This window comes from Centruroides sculpturatus, unplaced genomic scaffold (genome assembly GCF_000671375.1).
Source record: "Centruroides sculpturatus isolate CEXI.00-Female unplaced genomic scaffold, Cexi_2.0 scaffold268, whole genome shotgun sequence".
NCBI lineage: Eukaryota > Metazoa > Arthropoda > Arachnida > Scorpiones > Buthidae > Centruroides > Centruroides sculpturatus.
The window spans coordinates 670129-682775 of NW_019384499.1; the positions used below are offsets into that span (position 1 = coordinate 670129).

General features: G+C 28.3%; 1 protein-coding gene across 1 annotated transcript in view; it reads right to left on the reverse strand.

Annotated features, from left to right (window-relative positions):
- LOC111622014 overlaps positions 1-10747 on the reverse strand; it is a 57954-nt gene extending 47207 nt beyond the window's left edge. Inside the window, exon 1 of the mRNA XM_023364315.1 lies at positions 10443-10747. Within this exon, the coding sequence (XP_023220083.1) occupies positions 10443-10557 (115 nt within the window). The 5' untranslated portion in view covers positions 10558-10747. The remainder of the gene's footprint in view (positions 1-10442) is intronic.
- Between the last annotated feature and the right edge of the window lie 1900 nt (positions 10748-12647).

Consider the following 12647-nt stretch of genomic DNA (forward strand, 5'->3'; position numbering starts at 1 on the left):
ATAAAAATAATTAAAATAATTACAACTTTACAAAAAGAGAGAAGTTGCCGATCTTGCCCCTATACCCGGGGCAACTTCGTCAATTTCTCTCTTCTTGTAAAGTTGTAATTATTTTAATTATTTTTATTTCCAAACTGATTTTAACCAGTTCTATAGTAAGGTAACATTCCAATAGACAATATGCATAGCTTTTTTTTCAGTTTACAGCAGTATTTATTACACAAAATTTAAGTAAAGCTTAACATGCCGATCTTGCCCCGATCTCCCCTATCATTCTAATTTTCTTGATAAAATAATTTTTAGTTATATCAAAACAGTGCAAAATATTTTCCCCATCTCTGAAGTGAAACACTATTATAAAAAAAGAAAATCTATAGATTTGTTTATCAAAAAGTTGAATATAATATGCAATAGACATTAAACATTATTTTGTAAGACATTTATAAGAATAGTAAATAAATAAAATAATTTAAGAGTTTTTTTTATTATTATTAATCAACCTCATCAATGTTTACATCGTGATAAAATATACAATATTCTATTCTGTAATCAGTAAGATAATTAAATCGTGTTGAAAATTATATTGTTCAGAATTTACAAAGTTTTAAGAAAGATTTTAAAATCATTTATTTATTAAAAATCGGCTTTTCTAGAACACCGTTTTCATGCAGAGTATAAGTCTACTAGCGTGACTAGTTGCGATTTTAACAACTGGAGAGTATGTTTCTCTTACTGCGGCCATCCATAACTAGCATTATCACGACCTATTACTGGGTCACGACCTACACGTTTGGGAACCGGTGTAGATGAAGACGATTCACGATCTAAAGCGAGAACAGCTGACCCGCTTATTCTCTTCCCGCTCGGAGTCATTGAGCTGATAACACAGCACGAATTTATTTTGTAAGATGATAGAAACGATTTCATTTGTTTACGCTAGCGTAATTATGCTCGTAATGCTAAGAAGAATGGTCAATGTCATATATTCTGAGTAGTTATCGACTCTAGTACTGCGAAATTTATTACTGGAACAATTTCAATACGCGATTATTCAATATCGGAACGGTAGTAGCAATTTTCTTTGGGGATGACTTCCGTAGCCGTTATCTGATGTGGCAGGTGATGTGACAGTAGGTCAAGAGGGCAAATTATCCCGGATAAATAGGTTCTATTACAGGGTGTTCGTATGAGAAAAAAAACAGAAGGGGGAAAGATTTTCTGGTGCAATACAGGTAGTTAACTACAAAAATTAAATTTAAAAAATTAATATCCGATAAAGAATACGTTTATAAAAAATAAAACAACTTCCCCAGGAAATGCTACAAGGACAAAATATTCATATTAATAATATTTTTACGTTTTTTTTCCTCTTGTATTTTTATCTCAATGTCGTTAGATATGTGCATAAAACAATAGTGATTCTGATTTTGTAAGATACTTAGAAACTGTAAGTGATATACTTGTGCCTATTATATAGAAGCTCCGTTTTATTGGAAAAATAATGAGAATAAATGAGAAAAGGGTGGTTACGAGCTACTGGAAAGTACACTCGACAAGCGACCTTGCACTAAATATCTTGGCAAGTCGAAAGGCCATTCTGTGCTTGACTCCGATTGGCAAATCGATCACCTGTCATGGCCTCTGAACGCCACAGATAGGAATACGGTCTCACAGTTCTCTGTTGTTAAATAGTATTTCTTATGAGAATTTATCAACCGTGACTGAATCTTATGCTTCTTATCACTAAACTAACCCATTTTTATTTTTATGACTTTTTAAATAACTAACTGACCCTTACCAGAATTTATTATCTATACACTTTTTATACCTATATATAAGCTTGTAATAAACGTATCCAATATGTATAATTATACGTAAAGTCTATATATACATAGTACTAGATGTAGTGTGTGTGTATATATATAAAATATACATAAATAAAATGACGATTTCTCCTCTCCACTTTCAATTATTGATATTATTATTATGAAAAATTGCAATATTATTATAGATTTACACTATTAAACATGTTATATTTTCCTTAAATTCAAAGTAATCTTTCAAGTATTCGAAAACTGTTAAAAGAATTTAATTTAAAAATATGATACTTTAAAAATAGAATGGCGATTTATATTCTTCAGTTATTATTTACATTACTTATAGCCTAAAAGTATAATAAAATAAATTACAGAACATAAAAACGAAGCCATTCTTACATTAAAATGCTTAATAAATTTTATAAATGTTAAAAATCTAAAATTAGTATGATTTATAAAAATTGCAAAATTTATTTTATTGTTTAATTTTGTGTTATTCTCAAGAGTAATGCGATTCGATCTGCTAATTACGAATTAGCCGTTTACATTCTATATTTGTTACTTCCATTTAGTAGTATATTAATAATTTAGGACAGTTCATAATTTGAGAATCGAGGATAAGGTTGAATATCGATAATAATTTTAACTGGAATACAAAAGGTCAAAGTTTCTGTTAGAATACTCATCACATTAAGGAACCAAAATCTTTAGAATGATAATCAATAGAGTAAAAAGACCCGTTGACTTTTTTTTTTGTAACAAAGATTTGGGTGCAAGTTTGTACTTTATCTATTTCGAATCAATTTATTCTCTCTTAGTCAATCATCTATCTTAAAATAACAATCCGTTGAATGTACTTTTTTGGACCTTATTAGAATTAATCATAATCATAAATAAAAAAAAATACTTTGAGGAAATGGTGACAGAGGATTGACCCTTATTTTTAATAATTTTTGACAGGTTATAGACCTAGTTGTCGCCAAAATATAACAGAGACAGTAGCAAAACTGATAACAGAAAATAATTTAAGTTTGTTCTTTCCGTCGTTTATTCGATAAGATTTTTTTAGATAAAAATAAATAATATTTCAAAATTTTTAATAAATTAAACAGAAACTAAAATTAAACGTAGAAAACATGTTCGAAAGATGTAGAAAACATTTCGTAGACAAACTGCTTATATATTTCTTACTATTGATTTCTACGAAAGAATTCCCGAAGAAAATTGAACAATGTAACGAGATAATTAAGGAAATATCAAAATGTTTGTTGTACTGTTGAACAGCTGACAAGATGACAGGAAATACTAGAAATTCAGAAATGAGGTTAATTTTGGGTGTTGTTTTAAGAACGGACTGCGGTAGAAATAGGTTATGTACAGTGTACGCTCAATTCATTAAATTTCTCTACGACATAGCTTATCTGTAGCCATTGCTTCTAGCTATCAGTGAAGGAAGAAGATCCAGGATATTGATGATAAACTGGACCAGTGGAACAAATGTTACTGATTTATGGATTTTTAATATGTCCTTAATTCTATTTTCCTCATTTTCGTATCACTCATTATTGTCAATAACGTTTTAATTAATATTAAACATTTCTCTTCGAGGGAGATTTAACCAAATTTTCGTCATTCTTCTCGAATTTTAGTTAATAATGTTTATAATGAATTGAGAGTAATGGGTTACATTTTAATACGTAAGAAAGTATGTCCCATTATTCCAAATACGATCAATGAAGATTTATTTACGTTTAAATAATGATATAACCTCTAATATATTTATTTACGAGGATACTAATTAAATTTGCTATCCTGTATACGAATTTACGTCATTACATTCTGGAAATTGTCTCATATTTTATTCTGGTAACTTTTTTTTCCTACGTTACAAGCGCTTGTCATTAAACTCGGCAGCTTGTCAAACGAGTTAAAATATTTGGAAACGTTGAAAATGAGAAAGTGATTGAACTTTGCTGTTTGGCAGTTAATTCGACAGTATAATAGTAAACTAGGTCGTCCTAACTACCCTAATCCTGTTATTACATAGATGACATTTTTCGAAGAAATTAACACAGGATAAGTAATTATTAGGTTAAATAATAAGTACGAAAAAATGACTTTTCGATTTGAATGGATGGTCTTGCTTTTCGGAAATATGTTAATCAAGTTCTATTTTAGTTATTAATAGGGTTCGAAAAAAAGAAAGCTTATTTAAGGTGTCGACTATCGAAACGGGTCGATAAGAGCCAAGTCAAGCAGAGAAAATGGAATTAAAAATTGAACAATGTTTAATTTTTAATTCCATTTTAACAAAATCGGTGGCCCGTTTTGATTCTAAACAAACACTCGAAGTGTTTTGTTATTAGAATGAGGTAAATATTCAAAGTAAACTTCAAAAATTAAAAGAAAAAAATATATACAGAAAAGATATCATTTCAGTAACAAGTAAATTATATTTTAGTTATTTATCTAGACACGAAATTTAAATTTACAACTTATTTACAAAAGAGTGTGCTAGTTAAATGTATAGAAAAGTAGAATGAAGTAAATCTTTTTTTAAGCAAATTATTCTTTTGTTTTGTTAAATTTTCCTACCTAACTGAATAATGGTAGGTTATAGGGATTTTTTTTCAATTAAATACAAACAGTTCGCTCTTGTTCTATCGTAAATAATGTTCGTCGGGTTAAATATATAGGTTGCATTTTTAAGTTTTTATAACATAAACTTACACAATAAATAAGTATAAAAGTTTTATACGGATTTATTTCTCTACACGAAGACGTAAGCTTCATGCTTAAACTTTTATACTATTTATTTTCTCAGTGGCGCATTATGATTTCATGGGGTCCAGGCGAATTTGATTTAGGGGGCCCCGTGTTCATTGATGATTCGGACATTTTTCTTCGGGAGGATGTTTTGGGGTAGAATATTTTTTTTAATAAAAGATCGATTTGGGGTCTCCTGTTGGTGGGGACCCCAGGAAATTGCCCTTTTTGCCTATAGGATAATGCACCACTGTGCTTTCCATGACTGTAAACAGAATTCAATGATAAAATTTCATTAGAATTGAATAGGAAAAGCTTTTTAGAAAAAAAAACTAGTTAATAAATTTATATTCATCCACAATACTTATGAAAACTTGTTTATCGGCATGTATTATAACTATTAAAACTGTTTGAGATTAATGAAATGATATCAATTTAAACTTAAGTTGAATAAAATGCAATAGAATGCTACTAAACAGGGTCTACTTTGCAGAGAATTTCGTTATAAAGCAATTATATTGTCTAATTAAAATTTTCATTTAGGCATAAACTGGTTTTTTAAAAATATTACTAAAGAATAATTACAACTTAACAGTTTGATTTAATGTAACGTACAACGAAAATAAACTAAATAATATACTCATTTTTCATTACAGTTGTTCTAATCTATAAAATAAATTTTTTTAAATACAACTTTTGTTTTACAAAATTGAAAATGGAATTTAAAGGTTAAAAGCTTAAAATCGGTTTAAATTTTAAATTACATAACAATAAAAACACTTAGAATGTGTAACGAACTCGTGGTGTTATTCTATAGATATATGAACTAGCACCGTGTTATCTGATTAAATAGTTCACTGAATATAATTATTATACGTTTAATCCATATAAAATGCACTAATCTGATTACTAAACAATGTAGATGATAATCTGAATATTAAGCCAAATCTTTACGATTTTTACCATGTTTTAATTGCAATTATTTAAACGAAAAACTTTTTAAAACTTGCACGCAAGCTATTGTAAATAAATTCGAATTTCTTTTTTAACGTTCTGAAAATTCATTTTCCTATTGTTTTCGATTCTTAAAAGTGTATTAAATTTTTTTTATTACACACCAGGAAACAATTTAATATTCAACGTAAGCCTATTTTTACAGATTAATCATTTCATTTAAAATCTTTAAATTAATTATAAATTATTCAATTTATTAATAATGTATTCGATAAAAATATTAAATAACTTCTATAACTATTAATTTTTGTAATAAAAATAATAAAACGAAGAAAAATATGTAAGTAATAATACAGTATATTCCATACAGGGTGGCCCCGAAGTAATAGGGTAGTTGTATTATTTTTAACTGTCCTATTAATCCTGGGCTACCCTGTATTTTAATTATTTTCTAAGCAAAAGTTTAACATTCTTAGACTTATTTAAAACGAAAATAAAATAAAATATACAATTTAAATTTTAGAAATTTATTATTAAAAAAAATATTTATATATAGTTTCTGAATAAAATTTAAGAACGGAAATGGCAAGCTATCTATAGGATTAATTGATTTTTAAAGAAGAGGAAACAACTAACTTAAGTGATAAATTGATAAATTACTTTTTAATTGTGAGAGTAAAGGAAAACGAAGGAAAAATATCATTCCAAATGATAAGGAAATTTTAAGTTAAGTGAAGGGAACATGAAATACACTAAAAATTTTAATCAAATAAAATTAATTAGTATCGCTTAATGGACTCAAATCAGATTTACTTAAAAGTATAATCTTACGCATCAATTTGTTTATAAGCCGAGAGAGAGAGAGAGAGGGAATAAAGTATAAAAGTATATTGTTCTTTCTTCTCTTATACATTATATACCACAACTTTGATTATTACAAAAACAAAATGAAAATAATACAAGAATAAATTTACGTGTTAAAAAGCCGAAATTAATTATTAATTATAGACAAATGATTTAACAAGTTCATATGTTTTTACTGAATATTAAACAATCGCATTTTTCTAGGTACAGTACAAACGAGTTAATATATTGCAATTATTTTCTTCGTGCCGATAAAGATTAGGTATAATTTTTATTTTCGTCTTGCATAGTTATCGAGGTAAGCAGCCAGGACCACATCACATGGAGAAGCGATAGGGCGAGACAGGTACAATTTGTTGTTTGTGGTAGATGTGGACGACCGAACAAGATAATGACTTCTTATTCTAGCTGCGCTTGTCTCGGTTTAACCCGCAAACTTTAGAACAGAAGCATCTGCTCAATTTAAGATAGGATATCAAAGGGTTTTTTTTTCAATAACATTAGTTGCAAGTTTATTTCACAAAATATATAAAATTTGATTGGATTCTTTCTCTCTCCTTTATGATATAATATTTTAAATGTTCGTTTTTATATATATTCATTAATTTTAAATTAATAATAATATGTAAAATCTCGTTTCTTGTGCACAATAATTTAAATTTCGCTACTGTAACGAACAGTTTCAATGGCAGCAAGCCAATTATTTCAAAGGAGAAAAATTTAAAGGATACAGGCAGCAGGTTTTCGAATTTTTCAGAAAAATCCTGATTTGTTTTTATATACGCTTTACAGTTAAAATATATGTACCTATTATTTTAGTTTTCACAAAAAAATAAAATAATTAAAAACAGTTTTAATAATAAATTTATGTGAGAAATAAAAGTTTATGTATCGTATAAATTTTCTTTTCGTTAAGTAGCGTAAAAATATATTAAAGTTTACTAAATCTGTAACAAATTTATTTTAAAATAAGGATTCATACCAGTTAAACCTTGTCCTTGTTTCCGTCCTTCTAGGAAAGAGATTTTGATGAAATAAACGTGTTAAGATTATTTTTAAAACAGTAAACTATAAAAATAGCTCACTAGCGAATTGTGTTTACTCGTATCACGTAAATCTATAAAACTTTTTAAATTAATTCGAAGCTATAAAATGCATATTCTGAAGAGAAAAAAAAGGTACGTCTTTCCTCAAAGTTTAGAATTTAAAACATTAACTGTTGTTAATTTTTATCTTCGTTAATACAGTAAAAAAATTGTAACATAACTAACCTAGACGATAATCGATGACCTTAATTTTATTTTAAATAACTGATAATCGAATCTCTTAACAAAAAGTGATCCCATTGGAAGATTCATTTATTGATTTTCATCTATTCGAGACGTTTTTTTTTTTGTTAATGGATTTTATCGAAAAACTAGAATAAAAAACAAATCTTTACTCGAAAGACTCGATAAGCAACTATGACATTTTTAAATGTATCGTAAAATATAGGGCTTATTGTATTTAGGACAAAGCAACGTACATCAAAATTTCTAATAACTAGGCTATCAATCGCGGAGAAAGAGAGCAAACAAATTCATTTCGATGAACCAAATAAAGATTTTTATTATTTTTTTGCAAATTATTCTGTATGCATTTGCATTCCGTTTCAAGGAATCGCACTTATTTTTAAAGCTAAATATACAGTATATATATTAATAAAATAAACTATAGATTAAATTTAGGGTCTAAATTAAATATAAATATTTGAGATTTTTCTAACAATTACTGTATTTTTAATTCTTAAAAAAACGTTTCTTTTTGTTTCGCTGAATAGGTCATTGAAAAAATGCTAATATGAAAAAACGAAAAGTTATCAAGGCATTAAAGTTTGAACTGAATAGGAATAAACCACAGTATTTTTTTTATAGAAAACTATTTTGTTAAAGACATTGAAAATTATAGGCATTATTACGAAAAGTAAAAGGGGTTCTATAAATGAAAGACTTTTTGATCTCGAAATATCTATATGTGTTGTAAATAATCATTATATTAAGAGACTTTTTCATGCATTTTATCGATTTCGTATAAGTTTTGTTATTCCTGTAACGGTAGACAAATGATAACGCATTAAGACTACAATGGACAATAGAAACAATACAAATCATAAATTTTTGAAACGACGTTCTAATTCCAATTGACATAAAGCGCTGTAAAAACTATTAGAAAGCAATAGGTGCTGTTACTTCTTTTCAGCTAGATGGGAAATCAAGCAACCTACATATGGACAAGGCTGAGATCCAGTCGACCTCTTCTTCAGGATTGAACTGCTGACCTAAAATGGCTGGGAGAACAGGTTTCGCCGTCCTACAGACGGAATGTTTTGATGATAACGCAACAAACAAACATGGCGTTAGTGGAATTTCGTACATTTGGTTTCTGTATTTATGAAAATTTTGTTAATACAGTAAAATACGGATGTAATAAAGAAAACGGGTCTTTGTTAATGAGATCGAAATCAAAAAATTATTTCGCATGTTGATAAACATCTGGCACTACTGTTTGCTCGTACAATTGCTCGTGACATCTGCCATCAGTTTTTTTGTTTCTGGATTAGTCTTGATATTTTTAATCCTATATTTATCGTCATTTATGTCGGTTCTTGCTCTCACTTATATTCTACATTTTACTGTTTTATCTTGTTATTACACTTCTTTTTTTCCTTTAGAACTTGTCTGAATTTTTTGTTGGTGTAATCGACCGTAACTTTACAAATATAGATCCGTGGCTCAAAAACTTAAACGTAAAAATCAAAGCATTATAATGAGCACAAATTTCCTTTAATTACAAACAAAAAACGTTAAACTTCTACAGATTATAATATATATTTTTTTATTGTATAAAATTGTAATATTGCTATAATTTAACTTGCATTAAATGGAACAATAATACGAATAACTTGAAATTTCTACTGACTAATTCGAAGGTCTGCAACTTTTAGGAATGTAAACAATTTCTTTGTTTAAATGTCAAGTTTTCTCATTTTTATAAGAAAATATAATTAAATAAATAATTATTCGTATCATATACGCTTTGAACGATCAAAACATCCCTTATCATTATTCTAGTACTCATTAGATTCTCTATATTCGAAATTCATATTAATCACAGACTGTTTTCTTAATATACGAAATAAAAATAATTTAATAATGCTAACGTTCTTTTCTTCATAAAATTATCAATTTTATTAAATCAATTATCAATGCAATAAACCATTTCTCTTTTTTAAATCCCATTCATTCCAAATTTGCTACTTACATTAAAGCAGTTAAACACTTCTTTTATATTGTTGAATGAAGTGACTGTTTGAATTTTGTATGTTATTATTTCTAACAATAAAATTCACAATTAATATCTTCAATTCAATGGTTATAAATTAGATAATGATAAGAAAACCTGAAGTTCCAATTAGAATATTAATGGTTTCGATTCCATCGTATCTTCTTGTTCCAGTCTTTTATTCTCTAATTACAGGTTTTGACAAACCTTCTTAGTTGTGTGAATAGATTTGAATTTTTGCTAAGAATTTCAGAAAAAATTACGAAATTTCATCAAGAAATATATAATCGAACTGATATAAAACTGTATAATAGAAAGAAACGATAAAAATGATCGTTCTGTCTTGGATTACGCTATGTAAAATTTGATGTAGCCATCATTATTGTCGTTGTAATTTGATTCGTATCTGAAGACTGAAATTTTAAAATCCTCAGTTAGTATTCTTTTAATCTGTGCTCTACTTTTTACGCGACATCAATTTGCTTTCCATTGTTATCTGTCGGATTAAGAATAGAAAACACTTTCAGATCGAGATCACCCGCTGTTTTTGATATGCATAACTTTTTATATAAAAATCCTGATTTAATTTCGCAGACTTCTTATTTTATGAAGTGGAACTTGAAACGGGCAAATTTTTCAAAGGTTTATAATGTAAACTAACCAGATTTTAAAACTTATTCGCTTTAAATTTACAATATAATTTTATAAATATAAACTTACCTGATTGTTGCAATATAATTATTAATCCGAAAAACAAAAAAATCCATTCTGATATAGGCCTATTCGCCCTCTTGGTACACCGTGCCCAAGAGCACGGCCTCGATGCAGTAGGCATCACAAGATTATCCACATAAGAGCGAAGAGAACCGCATGGTACCTGCACGAATAATTAAATCCAGATAGGAGTATTCCTACAAATCTAAAAAATTCATGCTAAAGTTCCAACAAAAGCAAATCGACGTTTTATCTATATCAAATCAGAGCAATTGTGTCATTCATCACAGAGCTAAAAGAGTGTACGATTGCTTCTGTACCGTTATCCTAATAGACTAACGGTGCAACAGGTAAGTTCGGTGACTGACTCTGTGAACCACGTGACACAAGCGGACAGGTCCTGCCGGTTTTTAATTCTGATACCCGGATATTAATGATGTCACGTCTTTCTAAGCTCTTTTACTGCAAAAACACTTCATTGGTTCTTAAAATTCTCCGTGTAATACTATACAGTGTCAGACATCAGCACTACTAAGTAAATCCTTAAATAAAAATATAAAAGTCATCATTTAAATTAATTAACATCGTCTATACACTCATTTCTAATTGCTTTTCCTAAAATCAAAAGTACTGTACACCTTTAATTTCTGTATAAATCTGTAAACGTATATATACATAGATGGTTATGTATGTTGCATGTATATGTATGCATGTTAGATTTTACCACATTAACACCATCTTTACTTTAGAAATAAAAATCATATCCTCCTTTCATAATTTCTATAGATATTACATTTCTTGGATTTCTAAAATTTATGGTTTATTATACATTTATTAGTGCAAGTATTTGTTAATCATTTGTAAAAATTTTCATTGTATACTTAGAAATTTTAAAAACTAAGTATACAATTAAAATTTTTACAAATGATTAATAAACACTTGCATCGCAAGTAGTGCGAAAAAGAACAGGAAAAGAAAAGCCTATATTGTAAGCTTAACCTATAGGCTTTCGAGCTGAGGTTTGCTCGAGACTGCTGACCCGCTTCTTTGGCAACTTGGCCTCCAGCATTAGTTGAATGTAACACGTTTGTTCTTCCGGACCTAATCTGATGTCATTGGACTGTCCATGTGTTCTTTCAATTCGGTTTCTAAGTCAAATTAGTAATGGTTAAGAAAATGATTCATTATATTAAGATTTAAAAGTTGTATAATAAAATCGACGTATATAATTTAAAAAATTTTCCCTATAAAAACATAAGAAACAACCATTTATCATTACGTATTTCCATAATTTATCATCGAGCGTATACAATTATTTCAAATTTTAATATAAAACGAAAATAAATGGCTTCCTACATTTGCTTTTATCGTTTCTACTTATCATGTTTTTCCTATTTTTTTAAATTAATTAATATATAAAGCAGACCTTTAACTTGATGCATGCCTCGGGAAATAGAAGTTGCTAGACTTATTCTAACTGATAAAAGTGTATCCAGGGTCATTTCCTATTAAAATACTTAAAATAAAATTGTATGTAGTAAAAACAAGAAAAAAAATTACATAAAAGAAATTTGAAAATGAAAAAATTAAAATTCACGTTCATTGTAGTCTCATAAAAGTATTAATAATTTCTTATTTTTAAATTTAAAAATACTTTCCTATACATTATTTCATATATATTTGAGGTTATTTTATAGCAATTTCGCCATTTCTACGAATAATATTATTAAATAAAATTATGATTTAGAGTATTTATCATTTATCCTTATACGAAGTAAATATAAACATGGATAGCCGGATAACCGAGGCGGTTAAGGCATCAGCTTCCGAGATCCAGTGGCACATTATCCTATGAGGAAAATTGGGTCCCCACTAACAGGAGCTCCCAATACAATCTATTATAAGAAAGTATTCCCCCTAAAAAATACCCTCGAAGAAAAATGTCTGAAGTCAACACTATAATGGGGCCCCTAATTTAAATTCGCCTAGGCCCCATGAAGAGTTAGAACGCGCCACTGCCGAAATCGAATCCGGGAATTTTTCATGGACGGTCCGTCATAAATATGTTGGGACCTATCTTCACCACCGGTAGCTTCTTTTATGGACCCGAACAAACCCACGACGGGCATGGGAAAAAGTACTCTTAATGCCCACAGGACGGAAAGAAGCCAGAAATATATATAAATATTTATAAAATTATATATATATATA